Consider the following 24,384-nt stretch of genomic DNA (forward strand, 5'->3'; position numbering starts at 1 on the left):
CCGAAATAATCTTGCTGGCCACGTCCTCCAAACTCAGACTGTTTCCACCTGCCGCGCGTCATCTCCATTGCAACCTTTCCTCCTTCCCCCATTTATCACATTTGGTTAAATATAATAAGAGTAAAATGTCATAATAACAGTCCATATTAATAACCCGTGTACTCATCATTGGCTCCTGATAAGATTGAACCCTTCATGGCATTTACAATTATGGCAGAAAACTAAACAAGAAACATGTTAATCACCACAATTACCACAGATCAAGGTAGACTTGGGCAACCCTTACAAGGGGACTTCATGGTATATTATTTGGAATGTCTCAAAAGGTAGAACTTAAATGTATTTCCTGGAACTGCAGAGGTTTACAAAAAACTAAGAAAATCAAACAGGTTGTGGCATCTCCACAATTTGCGAGTACATGGGAAAGATGCAAGCAGACGTGGCTTCTAATCGAGAGGTCTTGGCGAAGCTAAGCGCGGCGAAAGCTCCAGAAGAGATGGATGAATAAAGACGGCAATACGGGCTCTCACACCATCCCAGTTAACAACCAAATAACTGAAACTAGCCTATATCGATTGGACCACCTTATGACCGTGTTACACTCCAGGCAACAAGTAGAGACTGTCGTTCACTCATGATGGACTAATATAGACACTGTGCAGACACACACGTAGTCTGTTGACTGTCTAGAGCTGGACTGCAGCTCTGTTCACTGCATGCTGCTGTAACATGTACGTCAAAATACAAAAGAAATATAATTTGTGGAAATAATGTATTCTGTGGGTAACAGGAGCGGGACTAGATAAGCATCTGCTTCTCCCGCTTTCCCTTTCGGCCATGTGTACTACCTGATTTTAACTAAGATGATGTGTGATGATGACTGTCTAATAACATGCCGAAATAAATAAATAAATAAAAAATAAATAAATGAGCTGAAAGACACCAGTTCAAAAATGTTTTTTCTGCAGGAGACACACACCTTAAGAGAGGACAATGTAAGAAGGAGGTGGCAGGGAATCACTTATGCAGCATCATTTACATCACAAGCAAGGGGAGTTATGACACTCATCCATCAATCAGTGCCTTTTCAAGTTTCTGATGTAATCAAGGATACATTTGGTAGATATTTGATCATCCAGGGATCGCTGCTCTCAGTAAACTTGAGTTTGGTTAATATCTACGCCCCCAGTACAAATTTATTTCTCACACTCTCATCCCTCCCAGGAGAGTATATAATTGCAGGGGACTTGAACTGTATGCTCGATCCAGTCAGGGACAGATCTACAGGTACTGATCAAACTCATACTAGAAGTAGAACAACCATTCATCATTTCATTAAAGAGTTAAATCTGTAAGACATCTGGAGACACTTGAAACCTAACGATGTAGCTTACTCCTGTCACTCAAGTACTTTTCAGACATACTCATGGATAGACTTCTTTTTAATCTCTGCATCGTTAGTTTAAAAAAATACAGGGCTGTTATTATGGCAGTATATTAATATCAGATCACGGAATGTGCTGTCTGATATACACAGATCGGAACCTTATTAAAGATCCACCTAGATAGAATCTGAATTAGAAATGGTTACAAGATGAAGAATTTGTAAAGTATGTGGGGACAGAAATAGATAATTATTTAATTACCAAGATGGCGCATTCACAGGTAAGAACGAAATTACATTATTTATTTTGCAATACATAATCTTAACTTTTTTGATACAAGTAACGTTACTGTGACAGTTCTTTTTGTTTCTTTCTTTGTTTTCCAGTGTGGCTTGGGTGTCATCAGGTGGGAGGCTAGGCACCGTGGGTAGAACCTCACTCCTGTTGCATGCAAGTAGGCACTAGTGCATGCTTTGTTTGTAGTTTCTGTAGTGTTGCACCCCAGACTAGTGAGAAGGGGCGCTTTCCCAGTAGTTTGCCTCCCACTGAGGCCCCAGCTCACTGATTTTAGTTTTCTGTTATAGTCCTTAGTATTAAAGGAGCAAAAAGCGAAATCATTTCACCGCGAGGTTTGCTGTTGAGCACTGCCTGTAGACCAAAACAAAGTGTGCCATTAGATTTGCATTGCATTGCACCGGGAGCTAATGCTAACGTTCCTACTCTTCTCCGTGAGTGAGACCGATGTTTCAGCCTGGTGTGACAGCCCGTGAGCCCCCCAGGTTGTCCGCCAGGCTAAATTTTACAATGCTAATTGAAATGTTAGCTGCCTGTCGGGCTACTCACCAAACACAACCGTAACGCCTGACCCATTGCTGAGGACCGAGCTGGTAACAACTCCAGCTCCGGACATTAACCCATGCTACATACTCATGCAATATAGCGGCAAGTGTGTAAAGTTACTGTAACACAGACAATAAAACAGACATTTGACTTTATGGTGTTACTTGCCTGTCAAGAAGAAGAAGAGCCAGCTCCGAGTCCGACTGTAGCCCCTTTAGCTCTCGTAGCTCCCTCCACCTCGGAAACGCCAGGCCAATGTTAATTCTGGTTTTATCCCTTTCTTTATCGGACAATTTCTTTGCCAATGACCGTTTTTTTTTTTAGTCTGCTCCTGCTCGTCTTCATTGGAAGGTTTTGTTCCGCTGTCTGCCATTGCAGTTCGAAAATGCTGCCGCTGCTGCTGTCACTACTCACTGGCTGTCGCGTTTTACAGGGAGGGAGGGGGAGAGGAGGGAGGAGGCGGAGTTTCACATGAACGCACATGAACGCGCGGCCGGACCGGCTTGTAAACATGAGGCTGGAGATCAACACAGAGAGCGGGTGTGTGACGTCATCCTATACTCCAGATGAAATTACACCTCTCGTTCTCCATGTAGCGATTTTTTAATTCCTTCAGTCTTAAATAATGCATTTCCGCTTATTGCTCCTTTAAAGTCGGCTTTTTTAAATTGCTTCTGTTGAATAAAAGTATTTATCTACTGTCTCTGCCTCATCAGTCTCGAACCTGTGCCCTTATATATTGATTTGCTGCATCATCCTGGTTTATTTTGGTTTTCATATCCTGGGGTGCAAGTCCCCAGTTGGCGTTGTTGGTACTTAAGTTAGTTTCCTTCCCCCTTGGTTATCTTTATTCCCCCCCCCCCCCCCCCCCAGTTTGAGAAACTCCACTCCTCGCCACATCATGTACAGTGTCTTCCATGCCGATTGGCTGAAGGGCACCCAAACATATCCTACTTTGCATGGCACCACCATGTAAGACTAGAAAAAGCAATGAGAAAAGATAATTGTCATTAAACTGAACTGTGGTTAGGATCTTACCGAACACATAAACAGGGGAGGTATTTATCACTGTCATCCTCATCACTGTCCTCCTTGATGGTTTCCTCTTAATGTGAAATATTCCTTGTTTCCTCACCTGGAGACCATGTTTTGTCCTCAGCCCAATCAATGCTTTGTAGACAGCAAAAATATTACTCAATGACACTCGATACATCAAGTCTTGAAATCGAAATGTGTGCATTCCACTTAGAGTTTTGAGTGTTGAACTAATTTTCATCAATCTCATTTATGTCCAATGATGACATACTACCAAGGTACGCTCCGATATTTATCCTAGTTTTATTTCTGGCATGGTGCAATTCTTTCTTTTTACACTGCTTTTATTCGTCAGTCTTATTTCTTCTCGTTGACGTGGGCAATGGCGGTGCCAACCGTGGGATAGGCATTTTTCCTTTCTGTTGCCTCTCTGCCATTGTTTGCAGTTTGAGCTTGAGCTTGAACCTATCTGACCAAGTGAGAGCAGGTGCTGCAGGGGCACTGCCGAGTACGCGCTGCCCGAGGGAGGGGGGCTGCCAGCAGCATATGCACGAGCATGATTGACACTTCTCAGACACTCCCCTTGGCTCTGATTGCTTGTGTTGATTCGGGAGTGGTGGATTCTTGCAAACCAAATTCAGGCCACTGGGTGGACCCACAGACAGTGGACTTTTTCACAGTTGATTTGTAACTTATTCTACTGTCAGAACATAATGACAATTTTAGCAAATGTGACAAATATAGTTACAGACTGCAGCTTTAAGAGCAGAATATAATAAATTATCGGCAGCTAGGGCAGCATCAAGTATGCTTAGGCTGAACCAAACATTCTACGAGCAGGGGTCAAAAGCAGGGAAGCCCAACAACAACATGCGAAAATATGAGACCAATAGGTCTACTAAATTCTGACCTCAAAATTTTGTGTAAAGTTTTAGCAAGACAGCTACAAGAAACATTACCCAGTGCGACCCAAAGGGATCAAAATGGGTTCTCCCTTGGTCGCCAAGGGTTCCACAATGTTAGGAGGGTCCTTAATATTATTCAAAGCTTGGAGGACATTTCAGAAAGGGCCCTCCTATCTCTAGACAATGAAAAGGCTTTGGATAAGGTGGAATGGTCCAACCTTTTTAATACTTAAAACTTTGATTTGGATATGGGAATACATTTATAAAGTGGGTTCAATTACTGTACTTAAATCCTACAGCGGAAGTACTAACAAACAAAAATACATCAGAACCGACCTCAATCAAAAGAGGATGCCATCAGGGATGCCCCTTGTCCCCGCTTTTGTTTACTCTAGTGAAATCGTGGGAATAACAACCGGTCAGACAGAACATAAACTTTCCTTATATGCAGATAACGTAATTGTGTTTATCTCGCACCTTAACAAAACAATCCCTGCTCTGTTACAGTTAATAAAATCGTTTGCTGCTATCTCAGGATTAACAATTAATAACACTAAGTCCTCAGTTCTATTACTCAATGAAAAGGAAAGGGAAACCCCACTTACAGAAACTTCTAAATTTAAAGTGGTATATCCATTTACATATTTAGGAATACAAATTGGATCTAAACTAGCTTGGACTGTTAACATTAACTATGAGCCTTTGATGGAAGAAATAACAAAATCAATTAATAGATGGCCTTAGATTACTAATAGATTACCCTGCCTCTATCATTGATTGGCTGAATAAATATTATAAAAATGAATATAATATATAATAAATAATATGGAATCGGAGAGTTTAAGTTTGCCTCTACCCCTGTACTTACATTCAGACACATTGTCAATTTGGATGAAACAAACTACTAATCCAATTGTTAAAAATATGATCAAGGTGTGTTTTGAAGTGAAAAAATGTATTAAAGAACCTAATGTACTGTCTCAGTATAGTCCCATTGGGGGAAACCAACACTTTACTCCTGGGAGAGCAGATGCTGTATTTAGAACATGAGCATCAAAGGGATTAGAAAAGATTCAGGACTTGTATCTGCCCAATTCAGACAATATGATGTCATTTGAAGAAATCAAATACAAGTATGACATAGATAAAAAATATTTTTTTAAATGCCTCCTACTCAGAAATGTCATTAGAACAAGTCAAAATGGTCGTATAACCAAACCCTTAACATCCAGCTTGGAAATTGTTGTCTACAGTAAGGACAGTCGAAGCAAAGGTGCTATTTCAGAGCTGTATGATTTATTAATGTCTAATTCATCAGAAAACTCAGATTGTAGACCTGGGAAAAGAGATCTCCGCAGAGGACTGGGGATCAATATGCACAAAGGCTCTCTCCCAATCAGTCAACACAAGATTAAGGTTGTTACAGTATAAATGGTAAATTAAATAAATATAATAACAACATTCCAGATTTATGTATAAAATGTATGAAGGAAAAGGGGGTACTATTCCACTGTGTGTGGCAATGCAGTTAGGTCAAAGCTTTTTGGGACTTTACCCCAGATCACAGGTACACCAAGAGTAAACAAATAATGATAGATATGTGTCTTTTGCATGCTAAGAAATCAATTGGATTGTTTTGGAAAAAGACCAGCAGACCAAGTGTCACATATTAGGTTAGGCAAATGTTAATAACTTTTCCTCTGGAGAAAATAACATATATACAAAGAGGGAAGCAAGAACCTTTTGAGAAAGTTTGGGGACCATTTAATTTGTTTGTGAAAGGTGTGGAGCTAGCAGATGAACCTCGAATGAGGCTAATGAGAATTCAGACTGTAGATGGTGGGGTTACCTTAGATGAGATTGATAAGGCAACAATTTGTAACATAATTTTTGGTATGTACAAATGTTTCTATCTGAGAGGGTTTTTAATTTTAAATTTTAAATTAAATTTTTATATTTATCTTTTTTTTCTCCATTCCTTTTCCCTTTCTTTTTTTGGCTTAAGTTTCCTGGTAATGTTTGTCTGTTTGAAATGTTGTTTTATCACCTGTGTCTCAGTGTAGACTTGAGTGGTCAAAGTACACTTAATAAACATATTGTTCAAAAATTGATACGATTGATTAACTTCTAGGTCTAACAGTACAAAAGCAGCTGAAGTGAAAAATGTCTCACTTAACGTATTCATGATAAGAAGATACATGATGTACCATTTACATCCTTTATCATACAAGTACTTTTTTGTTCAAGATATTAAGTTCTCATTCTGTATTATGTAGGCTACAATGTAAAGTGCATGAACATGTCAATTGTCACAATTTATACATATTACATCAGGGCCTTTATGTCAAAATCAGCAATATATTCTTTCTTAAATCCAATTAAACAAACATGACTACAAGAAATGATAAGAGCAATGGACATTGGACATGGAATTACTGCCATTTTTTATTGAAATAGCTGCCAAATAAAACATCACCCAAAGCAGATAACATCATGAACAAAAAACATCCACAACAGCCCCATACATACATAATACAGCAAAAAGAATGCAGCACTGTTCTGTTTCATATATGCTATTCTACCTCTCCGGACTCCTTTTCCGACTTCATCTCGATGCCCAGGCGGTGGTATTTCACCGAGTCAGTCCACTCCCTCAGTAGCAGCGTGATGTCAGTGAAGGAGCCAGGAAACTTTCTTGTTATCATACTCACACCTGTGTCATCACTTATAAAAGTCTTTCAAATGAAGCAATATAAAAAGTCTATTTTATGATAAAAATGTACAACAGAAAATGAACTGTGTGCAACAATACTTACAAATGTTAATTTCAAATGTGGTGATATTATACAAAATACAATTTTGGTGACCAAAAAGTTTGGGGTTTTATGTTGAGTTGGATGTGCAATGTAAAGTAAATTCATGTTATATGTTTTGTTAAAATGAGTTTCAGCAATATGTAACATTAGGCTGTCGACCGAAAGATTTCTGGTAATCTGTGTATACATATTAGTTAAAAAAAAAAAAAAACTGGTAGAATCATTTACAACAGTCTTTCAAGTTTATAAAGCTTTTTATTTATAATTTCAATGATTTTAATATATATATGTGTGTACATAACAACTTGTTCAATGGGTAGTGTGTCGTTCTTAATTTCTAACAATAACACAATGAAAGTGATGGAAAATTAACTTTGGTAAGTAAATAAGGTTAAACAGTGGTTTCAGTTCACAACAAGGTACGAAAAATTCTGAGTGTAGTCTGCTAAATCGTTTTCAATTAAGCAGCACAGTTCTATGCTGCTTTACTTCATTTAAGGGGTTAGGTAACCATGGAAAACTAGTCACTGCTTGAGTGTACATTCAAAGTTACTTACTATTACTTACATGGTCATTGTTTCAGAGTTATTCAGTATCTATTTTTGAGATATTAAATTAAATAGATACATTAAAGCATTACAGACTTAAAGCAGCACTAGACTTCACACAACTGCAGCTACAATTAGCAGCAAGACAAGCGGCAACTGTTTCAAGAATACATGTCATACTTTCATTTACAATATTGTTTAACTGAATAATGCTGATTGGTAGGTACCACATTATTTCTTCTTGATTTCACAAAAAATGACAGGTGACATGACAAGGCGTTAACAATATCATCTCAGTGAACCTCTCTTGTCTTGTCTTCATCTTCACATAAATCAAATGTGCCCAGATTGTGTTGATTCATATATTAACAAATGACTCCGATGCACCACTGCTGCCTGAGTTAGCAGCTTCTGACAGACGATAGATATCTGAAAGACAAAAAAAAAACTGTCAATGAGACAGCTGATTCCCACAAACATCTCAATTTAGAACAAGAACTTACATCTTCTTCCACGCAGTCGATTTATCCAGCTTAGTCCAGCGAGAGACGAAATTCCACCATTTGTACTCTTGAAGAAACAAAAAAATATGTGAATACAAATTTGCATTTCCTCAAGGAGATTTAATCTAAAATTTCTGTATAATTTAACAGGTCCAACAAACAAAGAAAACCTTTCAGTCTCTGCAAGTTTTGAGATAAAAAGAAAACAACTTACTCTTGTCGAATTAGAGCCTGTGCTTGATGTAGGTAATCTTCTTGAGATAATAGAACGGATCTGCAGGCACAATCAAATTTATCTCAATGTCAAAATTAATAGTATTTTACTAGTGTGGAATTTGGGACACATTTGGCATAACAGTCAATACACAGAGTAACATTCACAGACTGATATCTTGTATCTGTGTGCTAAATATGAAGCCAGGATGCAATTAGCTAAAAACTATTAAGCTAAGCTACAGTTGTTGTCAAAAGTTTCCATCCACTTGTAAAGAACATGTATATCATGACAGTCTTCAGTTACTAGTGATTTCTACTGCCCTCATGTTTCTGTGATGAATGAGTGGAACACAAACTACTTTGTCACAAAAAACATTCATGCATTTTGGTGCAATAATTAATTTATTATAGGTCTTCTGAAAATCTGCTGGATCAAAAATATACATACAGTAATTCTAATATTTGGTTAAATGTCTCTTGGCCATTTTCACCTCAGTCAGGTGATTTTGCCATCCACAAGCTTCTGGTCATCCTTTGGCTTAATCTTTAACCACTCCTCTTGACAGAATCGGTGAAGTTCAACTAAATTCGTTAAACAAACTTGTTTTAGGTTTTTCTGAAGAATCTGGAGATAATCCTCCTTCTTCATCATTCCATTTACTTTCTTTAGAGCAGCAGATCCACTGGCAGCAAACAATCCCACATCATAATACTACCACCACTATGCTTGGTAGTATGGTGGTCTTGGGGTTAAAGGCCTCACGTTCTTGTCTCCAAATATATTGCTGGTTATTGTAGTCAAGCTCAATTTTTGTCCCATCTGACCACAGTTTCTCTCCAGAAGGTTTTTTCTTTGACTTGTTCAAATCAATAATGAGCTATTTTAGATTAATGCTGAGCTCCTTAGCTTTCCCATTGTAGACTTTGTGGTTGAATCTAATGGGTGTATCAAACAAGCCCTATTAAAATAGGCCATGAAAAGTCACCAGCTGTTATCAATCAGAATCAGTCAGAAGAAGTTAAGAGGCCATGCTAAAAATCACATCTGACTCACACAACTTTCTATTATCACCAAAGTTGATCCTTCAAGTTGCTGTATGTATATTTTTGACCAACTGGTCACATTTTCACATTATAAATGTTTTTGTGACAAAGTAGTATGTGTTCCAGTTCCAGAGTTGGAACTCGAGAAAGCTGTGATATACATTGCCCAGCCAAAAAAAACCTCACACGCTTTAAGATATGACTTTAGTATTGATTACGGCATGCATTCACCGTGGTGTCATTTTGATAAGCTTATGCAGAGATGGAGACTCGAGTTTGGGACTTGGACTTGAGTAGCTCTTAAAGCAACACTAGGTAGTTTTTCGACCTTAAAATAATATTTCTAAACTCAGTTAAGTGGTAGAATAACGGTTAATAGGATGAACGGTGACGTACTTTGAGTTGATTCGTTGTCATGTGGTGTTCATTGGGGCACTATTTGTCCACAGTTTATAACCGTAATAAAGCCAGGAGATAAGCTAATGCTGTCCATTTCGATAGCTTGCTCGTTTTCATGTAGTGACTGTAAACAATGACTAACTTACTAAAACACAATGAACGTCTTGTCTTGAAAAGTTGCAGATTCCTTAGTTCATGCAGATAATCAATGTAATTGTTGAACAGTGTGATCGGGAGGTAACGTTAGCATGCTACTTACTGTTGTCATACCGAGTTGGTTGTAGTTATTACGACGAACACAAAGTCAACTTGCGATTGTATTCAGTAACTCCCGAAAACGTAGTTATATTTTCAGACGTTACTAAACACATTCACGCCCAAGTCGTGTTTTGGAAGTAACTTAGTCGGTGCATTCACTATAACCAACTCGGTATGAGAATAATTATAGCATGCTAATGTGCTGTGCAGCCTATATGCTACCATTCTACCAACTGCTGTCTCTGAATTTAGCTTGTTGTTGACACTCGGTTGAGGTTTTTTCAGAGGATTTCGTGATTTGCCGGCTCCGTCAACAAATTCACGTGTATTCATTTTCCCCAGGTATGCTCATACAGCGACAGTATTTATGACACAAGTAACAGATAATTGCGCTTCTCAACCAGCCGGGGGAGTCCAAACTACCTAGTGTTGCTTTAAGTCGCACACTCAGTGACCAATGAACAATCTTTATTTTTTATTTTTAATGCATTAACATTAAGAAAATATCTGACGAGCTGAATGTCATTCCCTCATGTGCAAGCTTATGCATCTTGTGCGCGCTGCATGCGGCCACAGGTTCCTGCTACACTATTGCGACTAGCACAACAACTGTGCTGCTCTCCTGTTTGTCATAAGTTTTGCCTGTAGGAACTACACACAAGGTGCAAAAAGAATTTCCAAATACAACGTTTGCAGAATGAATATAAAGGATGCTGGTAAGCATACAAAAGTAAACTGTGGTGTCTTTTTACATTTCAAATTGGTTTAATTGTAAGTGATATGAACCAATCCTACACATGTTTAGTACAGTGTGCTACTTACATGTAAACCTAGAACTGATGGCAAGCAAAAAAATCTTAGAGAAAACCAAGGTTTTGATGGGTTTTGATGGGTTTCATCTGAAAACACAAACGTTTCTTTCAGGAATAAAAGTCAGCTGATGTGTTCTGTTAAACAACACAGACAACTGTATCCACAAAAATGTTCTGTTCTCTAAGAAAAGGACTTAAGATAGCCAATAACTCCAATGATATTTCATCATGAGCTTTATATTCAGGAATCATTTTTGTCAAATGGAAAGGTGCCAGTTTTCACAAATGATCTTTTTGAACAAAACTGTTCATGTTTTAATATCACCAGACAGATAATTTAGATAATTTGGCGGCAATAGTGTTTTGCAATTAGCTACTGTAGCTGTGTTTTTATATTGCAAAGCAAAATACTGCTATTCATTTTAAAGGGAAGCTTTCATTGTGTCTTTTTTTTCATATTGCATTGCAATAGCCTGCTTGAATTGATCATATACCAAACAACTAATCAGTGCTGATAATACTATATGTTAATAGATAAAGGAGTGATGATAATACAGTACATGTTTTGAATTCCTTAGCTATAACTATGCAGGTCTAAGCAGACCGGATTGCATGCAGCAGATGATAGAATGCTCATTACAACTATAAGAGACTTGAGACTTGATTTGGACTTGTTACCAAAGACTTGAGACTTGACTTGCACTCTAGGTCAAAGACTTGAGACTTGACATGGTCATGGTCCTGAGCTATGCAATGTCACAACATTTATTTCCATCCAGAGTTGCATTATTTTTTGGCCAATATCTTGTATTGATGATGGGAGAGTCAGGCTGCTGCATAAAGTCTTCTTCAGCACGTCCAGAGCCGGCCTGAGGCATAAGTGAACTAAGCGGCTGCATGGGGCCCCCTAATCGAAGAAAAAAATTTGATTTCTTTTTTTTTTTTTTTACTTGTGTAGCCAGGTGAACAAGAAACCAAGACTGTTTTCAGACTGTTAAGACAGTGTTTTATTATTCTGTAGGTTATTATTACTGCGTTAGCAGTTTCTTTTTGTTTAGGTGACACTGTCACTTTAAGAGCGGCGCAGCAGTAGGTTGCGCGAGATCGCGGTAGATCATTGGAAATCACGGCGCTCCCGTGCAGTTAGTTACACGGAAGTAGCAGTAGCGGGAGTGAAAGACGGACTGCTGAGGTGTGTATTTTGATGTTGCGTGTGAAAAATATCCCGATAGATAAAGCACAAGAATAACTGTTTGCATTAACTGTGTCCATTTTTATGTGTTTGATGAATTTAGAGGGGAGATAGAGCACATTGAGGTCAAGGTGTGTGACTTGACGCACAAGCTGCACAGAGGAGTGAGATTGAGTTCAAGACTATTCACAAAATGTGTTTTAAGCTCATGCAAGAATGTTTACTTGAAAATGTATTTTGTTCATTAGTGTAATTTACAGTATGTTTTCTGTGAACTTAAGAATATGCTGTAATGTGACTATGAGTAATGTGGCTGGGAAAATGTATTTATTGGTTTTTCTGTTTCTAATTTTATTTATTCAGAAAGCGCCACTACTGTTGTCTAGTCAAGTCTAGAGTGTCTAGTCAAGTCTAGAGTCACTTTTAACTAGAGCAAATGTCTAGGACACAGAGATAGTGTTTGAAGTTCATAAGCTAACTGAGGTTTACTGTCAGTGTGACGTACAGTGAGGAAAAATATTTTGTTTGTTTGAAACTGATTACCTCAAATCCTCAAAATTGCAGTGTTGATGCTGTTTCTTTTATAAATTGCAGTCGGGGAATAAAAGACCCACAATAATTATTCTACTGTGTCCGGTCTCCTCATTTATGACCTGGCCACACTTGTTTACAACAAATGCAATCTCTGCTGTCGTATTTTGTTATTTTTCAATTCAAGTTCAGTAAATCACACTTAGTGCTTCACTTTGAATATGAAAGTTTAAAATAAATTTGTGATTTTAGTACCCTCTAAGGTTAAAAGGTGACTGATTTGGTGTAAATAACAACTATATTAATACAGGGGTCTACCAAGCCGAGGGGGCCAGAGGTCTAGAGGGGCCAGGAGCCCCAAAACATTTGTGGCGTGTGAGCAAGAAAGGATTACTGAATGAGCCTACCGGGCCCAAGAGGTCAAGGGGCCCTGAAGCCCAAGTTGTTGCATGAAGTAACTACCTCAATATGTTAAAAAGCAAAAGACTATGACTCTGAACGATTTTAGGTATTGCCCTTCTCCAGCTGGCCATCCCAAAAATGCACCAGAATACAGGAAATCACATCTACCAAATTCTGAATTTTCTGGGGGAGGACCCCCAGACCCCCCTTACCCCATTTGCACCCACTTTCGTACAAATAAGGTAGGGGGGGTCCTTATGCATCTGTGCCCAGGAGGACAGTAGTTCATAATCCGTCACTGTATTAATACAATTTCTAATGTAACATTATAGTGTGACATTTGTGTCAATAATTGTCAAGCACAGGTGACTCCGAGGGGGGGGGGGCCCAAATCAAATTCTGCTTAGGGCTTGGGCCGGCACTGAGCACATCCCAAAGATTCTCAATGAGGTTAAGGTCTGGACTTTGTGGTGGTCAATACATGTGTGAAAATGATGTCTCACGCTCCCTGAACCACTCTTTCAATGTTTGAGCCAGATGAACCGTGGCACTGTCATCTTGAAATATGCCTTCTGAAACAGAGTTACATCTTTTCCATGACCACAGGATATGTCTTCTGACATGGTTGTTGAAGAAATGAGAAGCTACTCGATGCACCAGTTAGGGTTCAATAACTTGTTGCCAGCTGAAACATATTAATCACTGCAGTAATTATCCAAATGAAGGCCCTTACCTATTTGCTTAGTTAAATCCAGGTGGTGACTTTTTATGCAGAGGCAGTGTACATGTTCTTTACAAGTGTACTGTATGTAAACTTTTGACGCCAAAATAGGTTACACCACGTAAATCCTTGCAAAAGGTCCTGGAAGGCAAATTTTTTAACTTGGCACATGTTAGCTCATCTATTTTTTTAGATCTGGATGGCCTTTCAAACTTGCTTCAGCCTTTTGCCTAGTGGCTACTGAGGATTATTGAAATGAAATATTCCCCTGCAGCCAAAAAAAGCATTTTCTCCACAGACCACCAGTATGAAGAGACGTCTTTAAAACTGCTGACAGGACACCTTAACCTGCAAACAAGACTAATTATGACTCTTTCTTGAAGGCCTGTTGGGTCAACGACTCACAAGTGGCCCTATCAACTCTGTAAAGACACACCCACACAGGGTTTAAAGCCTACAACTCCCCTCCAGTTAGTTAGAACTGAAGACTTCTATCGGATGAGAGGTGAAACACCTTCAAGAAACTGAAACAAGTCCAGTTGCTAACAATATAACACTTAGTATCACCATGACCTGGATGACTGAGAACCTTCATCAATATGAGTCTCTCTATTATGAATTTTTTTTTTTTTTTTATGAAAGTTTTTTTGTAATTGTAACAGTCATTTAACTCCAGAAAAGAGATTAAAAAAGCTCCAACATCATCACAAAGTCTATGGGCAGAGTGGGAACTCCTAGGCAGGACCAGCAGGAGAAATACTACTGCACATGTTTAATGGGCTGCATAATCAGGACGTAAACCTGGAAGCTGAAAACTTTTTGGCCGTATGTATCAGGTGAGCAATTCTCTTTGGACTGAATTGGATGCCATTTTTGCATTGCCCTTCTTCTCCATTTTATTTTTGATAGTTTAAATACATTTTGCGGTCAGTGCTTTTACCTTCGAGAAATTTTGAGTATTTTTGCATTGTGATATTGGTACATTTCTCAAATAAGGGATCTTAATACTTTCTCCAATAATGTCAGATAATCTTCTTATCTAACTCTCTGCAACAAAGTTCCAAAGAGTATTCCCAAAATGTCAAACAGTCTTTTTAAAGTCAACATACCTTTGAATCAAATAGTGTCCCAAACACTAAAATGAAGAAACCCTGGTAAAAGACAAGCACATTTCTTTATAATTAGGCGGGAACAACACAGAAAGTTTTACTATACTTAACTACTGACATTAAATCACAACCTTGTTTTTCAATGGATGCAAATACCTGTAGTGAATTGAAGAATGCAAAGGCTATGTGGATTCCTTCATTTGATGACGATACCATGGTTCCCACTCCCAAAGACCAGGTCAGTCCAAATAAAGGAGTCAAAATGATCACACACCTTGCAACGACCACCAGCGTACTTTTTTCATCTGCTTGGGTGGTGTCTCCTACACCTCTTCTTAGCATTTTGAACAAGACAACGATTACTATTAAAATGTTGATAAAAACTATGGTCAAGGCAGGTATCACGAGGGACAGCAGGGCCTTTGTTTCTCTCCAGTTGAGCCAGCAAGCTTCTTCTCTACTGATATAACCATTTCCTGGCGCTGTGACAGCAACAGTTATAACAGCTATAATCAGAGGGCAGCCATAGCCTAAACAGAAGCCAATGGCCAACATGGTTGACCTGGACATGTGGGAAAAGACCATGACCGTCCGGTAAAAGAGCAGAAGGCCTGACACAAGCATCCAAAAGAACAGAGCAAGGTAGAAAAAGTGCATAAAAAATGTTGTTGTGCTGCATGGTCCAACTGGAACTTCAAAGTCTTCCCCTGGGTTTTCAAGGGGGTTCTTAGCAATAGAGGCAGCAATGATGAAGCAGATGTCAGCGATCAACAGAGACAGGGCAGTGTTAACAATGGAAACATGTCGCATGAATGCAGTGCTATTTCTGGTTATGGCTTTCCAAACGTATCCTTCAATAATGAGACATATAACCAAGCTTGCCAGAGATATCCCAACTCCAACATAAGTGATTATATCTAAGGCATTTTTGAGTTCTGGGGGGATGTCTGTTGCCATCAGAATTGAGAAGGAGGTGAGGTGGTTGCAGCTACAGGTTACTGTGTTGTTTATGTCCGAAACAAACGTACAACCCTCATTATCCCAAGCGCCCAGATTGTCAAAGAGTGTGTAATTCCAGAAGACACACTGTGGGTTAAGTGACAGGGAGTTGTTTAGCTTGTCATAGCGCAGAGTGACGTTCTGAATTGTTGCATTTATTTGGACTAGCACCACAGCAGCATTGATGGCATTATCATTGACAGTTTCATTGCTGGTGTCGTTGAAGAGACTGGTGTCAAAGCTGGAGTTCCTTGCTGGCATAACATTATTAAGGGTGAAGAAGGCAATGGTGGTGATAAAGACGTTGTTAACGCTGGTGTCTGGAATGTCTATTTTGATGCTTGAGTTCAGATCTGCCTTGAAGTTGTTGTCAAACGTTGTTCTGTTGAGCAGGATCTGTTGAGTTGTGATGACAAATTCCCCAACCAACCAACTGGACAGTCTCTCCAGTGAACCCAGTAACTCTGAGCTTGCATTGCGAGTTTCATTTGCATTTAGAACTGCCCAGGACTCTCTTGCATCATCACCAATGATGACATCAACTGTTTCAAGTACATTCTACAAATGAAGAGATATTTAATTGTGAGGGTACAACCTTATCAGAAAGTCAAAAAGTACATTTGTTGACATAAAGCATATATCCTTTAGTAAGGAACTATAGAAGGGACTGTTTCACCTACCTCCATGATGGATTTACTGACTTCACTGTCAATGGAAACAGTTGCAATGGTGCCAAGAATGTCAATGATGGCTGATATAGTTGCAGATGAATTTACGATTTCTGTACTTTCTTCCTGGACAGTTTTATTTAGATTTGCCACAAATTCTGGCAATTCATCCACAATTAAATCCTGAAACATTAAAAACACATACACTTTTGACACCATATTTTATTAGCATGAGACTGCAAACTATTCATGAAAAATACAGAAATGTTTATCTCTGTCCCCTAAAAATTGTTACAGACCACCAAAGTGCAGGAGAGTGCTTGGAGGTGTTCAGCAGTTGACCGTTTGACCTTTGTGTCATGGTGCAGGTCAAACTGTGTTGCTAAACACCTCCAAGACCAAAAAGATGGTGGTGGATTTCCAGAGGAACAGACCCAATTTGCAAACGGTGTCTATTGAGGGGATCAATGTAGAGGTGGTCAGCAACTACAAGTTGGATAACAAACTGGACTGGTCAGCAATCCCTGACAACCTTCACAGGAAGGGGCAGAGCCAACTCTATTTTCTGAGGAGGCCAGACTCATTTACATTTCTAAGAAACTGCTGCTGATGTTCTACCAGTCTGTCACAAGGCCAGCGCCCTGACAGTTTGTGTTGCATGTTGGTCTGTTTTGTCGCTCTATCCGTTTGTATGTCTATGTCTCCTTCCCCCTCCCCCTTGCACTCTGTCACCTCTCCTGGACCTGCCTGCCTCCCACTCCACACCTGCCCTGCTGCTGCAATCAAGCAACCTGATTCCCATCAGCTCATCACCCAGTCGGCACTTCAGTCCTGCCTCAACCGTCAGTCTCGGCCTGATCGTCATTCAGTCCACACGGTTTGTCGTGGTCGCGTTCTAGCCAAGCCAAGCCTCAGAACTTCTGATAGAAAGTTTTTTGTACTTATTCTAACTGCTGCCTTTCCCTGCTGCAGTTCCTGCCCCGCCTGCCTGCCTGCCAGCCTGCCTTCCTGCCTGCCCAACAGCCCGTCCTCTTGACTCCCAGTCTGCCTGCCACCCCAGCCATCACCTCCAGCCCCCCAGCCGCTGTCTTCCCCCTGGACCCACTCTCCAGCCCATCGCTCCCCCTTTCCCTCACCTCACAACTTCTAATAAACAGCTTAATTCTGCCAGTTGGTGTCTGTATCTGGGATCCTAGCAAAGGCGTGACACAGTCAGCTGTCGCCAGCATTCTCTTCTATGCTGTGGTGTGCTGGGGAAGTAGCATTAAGAAAAGAGATGCTAAGCGGCTGGACACGCTGGTGAGGAGAGCTGACTCTGTGGTTGGGATGTGGCTGGACTCTCGACAAACTGTTGTCAATCATGGACAGTGCCTTTGCCTTTGCACAGCACACTGTGCAATCAGAGGAGTATTTTTTGTTCCTATTAATGTGTTTCTGTTAATTTCTATGTGCAGCACATGCACAATTACTTGGTTAAGTTTGTGAATATTTTTATCTCAATTTGTGTTTAATTTATATCATCAACAGTGTTAGTTTATTCTTGCACTATTCTTTGTTAACCTTAATCTGCAATATATGCACTGTTGAACCCCTGTACAGATAAACTACCTTAGTTTGCACATACTAGAGCATGACAGTTTATAGTTCTGGTGGCTAGAATATCACGTCATTGCTGTGTGTGTTTTTAGGGTCCGGGCACTATTGTATTCCTAGGAATTCTTTCTTTCTTTATTTCTTTCTTCTTTCTTCCGAGGAAGTCATACTTCCCAAGGGCGAAAACTCACCAAACTTTACAGAAATGTCCAGCCCCATGCCAGATTTACTTAATTCCAAGGACATGTCAATATTCCTCCTGGGGGGGGGGGGCACAATAAGCGTTTAAATTTAAAAACTTTAAAAATACCTACAAAATCAACAGTACATGCTACAGTTTTGAAACTTTCACCAAACTGTAGCCCCAATACTGCTGAAACTTTAGTCCACTTAAACTCATTACAAATTATGAAGTCCATCACTCAGTTTTTTTCAAAACCTGTAAAACTTCTCCTCCCACAATTTTTGCTCAATTGTCACCAAACTTGCTAGAGAGCATCTTCAGACCGTCCTCCACAAAAATTGTTTCTCGGATTTTTGATTTATCAAAAATTAAGCCTACAGTGCATCAAAATGTTTGACTGTAAACAGTACTGTAAACATATACTATCAAATTCTTGCTAAATACATTTTCAATCTTCCTGAAAAAAATTGAGAATATTTTGGAGTCATGGTTGATGGAGTTTGGCAAATATCAGAATTTTATCTCAAAAACTGAATTTTTGAGAACATTTTGAATTCTGCTCTCATGGGAACAACTGGAGTCAATGGAAGAGTGGCATTTTTAAACATCAAATTTTCTCTTATGAAGCAAAACACTTTAAGTTAAAAACAAATCACCAACATTTCCATGCTGTCAAGATGCAATTTATGTATTATCAGATTTTTGTTCAGGTAACAGAATTTCTGACATTTTGACCATTTTTGAAATCTGCCTTGACAACAGCTGCCCGGACAGTGACTCCCTGAGTCGACAAAGGAAGCTACACAGTGGCTTCCAGCCAATTAGCTCAGTGAGTTAGGAGCTGGTGCTTGGTGCTAGGGGTTGTGAGTTCAAGACCCTGCAAGGATGATGATGACAGATCAAAATGTCAGATGTCCTCAACATGAAACACAAGACAATTGTCCTGATGGTGGCATCACAGCAAGCCTCTAAATTAAATAAAAACAAATAGCTTGGACTGGACCATGGATGAAAGCTAACCAAATTTTGCACAAAGGTCCAGTCTCATGCCAGATTACCTCAGCTGTGAACCCAAGCCAATAGTCCTGATGGTGGTGCTACAGCAAGCATCTAAAGTTCAAAACTTTGAAAATTCGTAACAAATCAACCATACTTTCATCAAACTGTAGCCTCAATATTGAAGAAACTTTTGTACATTTAAACCTATTAAAAATTATGAAGTACATCACTCAGGTTTTTTTTCAAAAACCGTAAAACTTCTTAAACCTATTTCCTCTCTCCTACTTTGATTTATCAAAAATTGAGCCTCAAAAACTGAATTTTTCACAGCATTTTAAATTTTTCTTTCATGTGAACAATTGGAGTCAATGCAATAATGACATAGCTAAACACCAGTTATTCACTTATGGAGCAAATCCGTCATTTTTAAAATTACCAACATCTCCATGCTGCAATATGTGTATTTTCAGATTTTTGTCTTGAAAACTGAATTTTTTACAGCGGTTTCAAATCTGCCTGCACAACCGTGAATGGCTTACTCAATTTGTGAAGCCACTGTTGTATTACAACTTGCCATTTAGCTCAGAGCAATAGATGACAGTCTTTGGTTCCAGAAGTTGTGGGTTCAAGCCTGAAGTGGTCCAAAATGAACATCGTTGTCAACTGTCTTGTCTTCCTATTCTCCTGTTTGTTGCTCAGAATTGCCTAAATTTGCCAAAAATAGCCCGGACCCGACCCATCGCTGCGCAGCAGCTATAATTTATCCTTATGTTCTGTTCATACTCTGAAATTCCTCATTACATTTTCTTTTTTATACTCTTTTATTATGTGTGCATCTGTGTTTTGTATGTGTTGTATAAGCTACTGTATAATATCCCTCAGGATCAATAAAGTATCTATCTATCAATCTGTCTATCTAGAAATTCAAAGAATACCTCATATGCATAACGAATGTCCCAATTAAGTTTTGCCAGATTTGTATTTGTCCATCTGTCTTCAATTTGTCTGACTGACTTTCTGTCTGTCTGTCGACAGACTTTGTTAATGCGACACTGTAAGTGTGTATTCAGTCACAAAACTTTACATACTTGTAGTTGAGATAAAGATGAAGACCGAGTCCAAAATCGCGTGTGGTAAACGGAACGCGGTGAAAGCGACTGTCAGTTTTTCTTTTACATTATCTAATTTTCACAATGTTGGTGCCATAGCGTAACTGTTCTGATGTCAATAAGTAATATTTCCATGTATGGTATACTCTGTGTTTCAGAAATTTCTAATGGGTTAACCCCGGTAGAGCACCTACCTGTGAGTCAATTAATAACTCCTTGATTTCTGTTATGATGCAGGTGTCCTCCATAAGTTTCCACTCTCCGGTTTGCTGACAGGTTGCAATCTTGCTCCCCTCTTGACCTTCATCACATCCTATGCTTGAAATGTCACCTGCTCGCCCAGTCCCATACTCAGCATTGTTGCACATAAAATCTTAGAGTTAAGAAAAAAAAATCAATGAGAGTTACACAATGAGATAATAAACCAGAAAAAAACTGTATAGTCACATTTCAAATGTTGCTCTTACCTTCTCTAAAAATGGTCATTAATGTTGTCAATGTATAGCCCTTTGGTTCATCTACCTGACATGTAAAACGTATTTGTTTTTGCTGTGGTCCACTGCAACTTCCTAGCTGGTAATCATGCTTGATGCAGTAGGATTCTCTATCCTCAGTGACATCTGTGAACATTTAACAAGTTGTGAATAAGATAAACTGTTGACAGCTTTAACCAGTTTCTCAGCATGGTCAAATAGTCAAAGAGTTTTTTAACACTGATTTCATACGTACCTGATGATAAAACAGTTGTGTCTAGAAACCACTTGACTTTATAGGGGGCCTGCACACAACACTGAAGTTGTTCTTTTTGTCCCTCTTTGCATTTAACATTAACTTTACTCTGTAGTCGCACAATGGGAGCTTGTTTGATCGCATCTCTTTTTACAAGTCCATTTTGGAGGAAATTCATTACTCTGCCTCTCAGAGTACATTCATAAAGTCCTGTGATTAAGAGAAGTATTGATGAATTCATTGGTATACTCTATAAGAAAAACACAAAATTGTCAATATGTCAACATTTCACGGCAGCTGTGACAAAATATTTGCACACAATATGTTGGCAATGTTTGTGATTGTTGGTGTGCGCAGTACAACATTTAATGTAAAATTCAGTAGCAGTTAGTATTATGTTTTTTATTTATAGCATGGATTGGTGTTATCGTTAAATATCGGTTGGTAAATATCGATAAATGGATACTGAATTTCAATTTGTTTTTGTTCTATTTTCTGCAGTATCAATACATGCAGCGACAGACAGTTGGCACACAAACACACATTACTTTTAGGGGCCGAAGTGCAGTGTAAATGTTTACTATTTTCCTGCTGTTCTAGGCTAGAAGCCAACAAGCTGTTTTTCATTCTCATGTGATGACCTTGTTGTATTTTTTCTTTTGATTAAAATCAAATATGCCCTCAATGGCACTTTTCCCCCATGATATTGAAAATGTTATCGAATATCAATAATTTTAAGGTATTGTTTCCTAGATGCAAATTACAGTATTGTGACAACAGTAGTATGCATATGACAGCAATAATACTACAATAAATCTCATAATTAAAATGAGTTATACATGGGAAACTACTTCATTATGCAAATTGAATGAATACATCTTAAGTCAAGAAATTCAGCCAGCTTTGACTTACCAATGTCAGCAAGAATGACGTTGTTAACTTTAAGCATGGACTTTTTGCCAGAAGTTGTTATTTCCATCCGTGTGCTGTCTTCAATTTCCCGCCCTCTAAATTTCCACTCAGAATCAGAGATTCGTCCCACATCAATGTTTATTGGAGGGCCACACGTTAGTGTCATGGTGTTACCAGTGTAAGTAAGGTCTGGATAGCTGATTGAAGTTGGACCTTTGGAGAAATTAAAAGAGATCTGTAAGGAATCCCATCGAGTTAAACAAAAAAAAAATAAAAAAACTACTTACTTTTAGAACTTACTGTTGTAAAATGCAGTAACCGAGCCAAGGACAGGGGCAATGGGCCTCATTGCTTCTGGGACTTTTTCATTTGCATCAGCTATTTCATCTGAAATAACTTGTGTTGTCCGAACAATATATTCTGTAATTATACTTCCTTCTCTGTAAGAAGAAAGACAAGCTACAGTGGTAATGTTGAACGTATACAGATTCCAGCCTCCAAATGTTTTCAATGTCAGAATTCCCATACCTGAATGCCTTCACAGAGACATCTTTAAACCCTGTGATTCTCTTATACTGCTCATCCAACTGTGGAGAAGTTTAATAATATAAACATTAGAACACCAAGACCTGGAAATACAAGACAGAACTGGAGTTTGTGTTAACAGTGCACTTACCACTGAATTAATCCTTGATTCAAGCTCCTTGTATGTAGAACTTTCTGCATCATTTAATTCTGCTGTGTATTCCTTGTCTAATCTGACCAACATTTCCACATCAAATCCTGCATTAAAAAAAAAAAGTATGTAAAGCACTGGATTAAAAAAAAACTTTTTTTGCAAGCTAAAGAAAAGAAGACAAAATGCCAGACAAAAGGTAGACAGGTCACCATATAATACACAAGAGGAGACAAGTGTAAGTTAATGTTTATGGAGGCCTTTTTTCGAATATCTTTGTTTCAAGGCTCCCTTTAGTACTTACTTGCATTGCCAGTGCAGATCAATAGTACTTAAAACCATCACTCTCAAAACTGCTCATAACCTTTGAAACAATTTTGTTATGACAGCTCTGAGATATTAAGTGGCTGGTGGAATTGAAAAAGGCAGACCAATATTCAAGCAATGTTTAAGACAATTTATGCTCCCCTTTTTATTCTTGTTGCATTGAGTCTCACATTAGTAGTTAATGCCTATGTGTAGAAACATGGTGGCAGATTATGACACATGCACACATGCATTATTTCCTGTCCCTATTATTAATTAATTACTATCTGTCAAAATTTTGAGATTTAGCATCATTACCCATTAGCTCATATTAGGAAAGGAGCCAGAAAAACATTCAGAGAGCCAAAATGTCAAGGAAGACAAAATATTAGAAGCTTGCAAGACAAAAAAGGAGGCTCTGTAAGAATACGCGTATAATTAAAAAGTATTCATAAAACAAGTAAACATGCTGTCCTCACAATTTATGTAGGTGCCTCTTGGCTAAGTGGGTGTAATTTACTTGTTTTACTTGTTGTTTACAACTATTTTTTACTTTTACTTTTTACTTTATGCCGGGCAGTGTCATTTTGACAAGTTATTATAAAAATCTGATAAAAGGTCATCCATAGTATAAGTTAACTGTACTTTCTGATAGATAAAAGGTTAATCCATGGTCCCTCCTTACCCCCTTTTTTGAAAAAACAATACCTGTAACAGTTGTAGAAGTAGTCCCGGGCGTTGAAAGGGTACTGGTAGCAGTTGTGTTGGTAGTGGCGATGGAGATAGTGGGAGTAACTCTGGTAGTGGTAATAGCCTTTGTTGTTTCAGTGAGGTCTGTGGTTGGAGCAAGGGTAGGCGTAGCCTCTGGCATTGTGGAGCTAACTATGGTATTTTGGCTGGTCACACTAGTAGCTGAAAATGCAACAGTTTAAAAGTAGGTACTGATTACTTGAAATTTCCTTAAATATTAAGTTCAGATCATTTATAGTTGCTCAATAATTTGTGACTACTAGCAAGTCACAGAAGTGGGTTTTGTTAATGCATACAGTACAGACCAAAAGTTTGGACACACCTTCTCATTCAATGAGTTTCCTTTCTTTTCATGACTATTGACATTGTAGATTCACACTGAAGGCATCAAAACTATGAATTAACACATGTGGAAATATGTACTTAACAAAAAAGTGTAAAACAACTGAAAATACGCCTTATATTCTAGTTTCTTCAAAGTAGCCACCTTTTGCTCTGATTACTGCTTTGCACACACTCTGCATTCTCTTGATGAGCTTCAAGAGGTAGTTACCTGAAATGGTTTTCACTTCACAGGTGTGCCCTGTCTGGTTTAATAAGTGGGATTTCTTGCCTTATAAATGGGGTTGGGACCATCAGTTGTGTTGTGCAGAAGTCAGGTGGATACACAGCTGATAGTCCTACTGAATAGACTGTTAGAATTTGTATTATGGCAAGAAAAAAGCAGCTAAGTAAAGAAAAAC

At 38.7% G+C, this 24,384-nt stretch overlaps 1 protein-coding gene across 18 annotated transcripts in view; it reads right to left on the bottom strand.

Moving 5' to 3' along the window:
• Positions 1-7,222: 7,222 nt before the first annotated feature.
• LOC311271361 (uncharacterized protein) overlaps positions 7,223-24,384 on the bottom strand; it is a 105,310-nt gene continuing 88,148 nt past the window's right edge. For 17 of the 18 annotated variants that reach the window (XM_084376981.1, XM_084376986.1, XM_084376977.1 and 14 more), the window contains 14 exons: positions 23,600-23,803; positions 22,586-22,692; positions 22,438-22,496; positions 22,210-22,349; positions 21,910-22,122; positions 20,998-21,207; positions 20,736-20,888; positions 20,463-20,641; positions 16,396-16,566; positions 14,873-16,273; positions 14,717-14,758; positions 8,247-8,306; positions 8,033-8,099; positions 7,223-7,958 (listed from right to left, as the gene is read on the bottom strand). In XM_084376981.1, coding sequence (XP_084233107.1) covers positions 7,888-7,958; positions 8,033-8,099; positions 8,247-8,306; positions 14,717-14,758; positions 14,873-16,273; positions 16,396-16,566; positions 20,463-20,641; positions 20,736-20,888; positions 20,998-21,207; positions 21,910-22,122; positions 22,210-22,349; positions 22,438-22,496; positions 22,586-22,692; positions 23,600-23,803 — 3,077 coding nt within the window. In that variant the 3' untranslated portion in view covers positions 7,223-7,887. The remainder of the gene's footprint in view (positions 7,959-8,032; positions 8,100-8,246; positions 8,307-14,716; positions 14,759-14,872; positions 16,274-16,395; positions 16,567-20,462; positions 20,642-20,735; positions 20,889-20,997; positions 21,208-21,909; positions 22,123-22,209; positions 22,350-22,437; positions 22,497-22,585; positions 22,693-23,599; positions 23,804-24,384) is intronic. The other variant, XM_084376984.1, reaches the window with a different exon arrangement.

This window comes from Pagrus pagrus (assembly GCF_965226575.1).
Source record: "Pagrus pagrus genome assembly, chromosome: 16".
NCBI classification, from domain to species: domain Eukaryota; kingdom Metazoa; phylum Chordata; class Actinopteri; order Spariformes; family Sparidae; genus Pagrus; species Pagrus pagrus.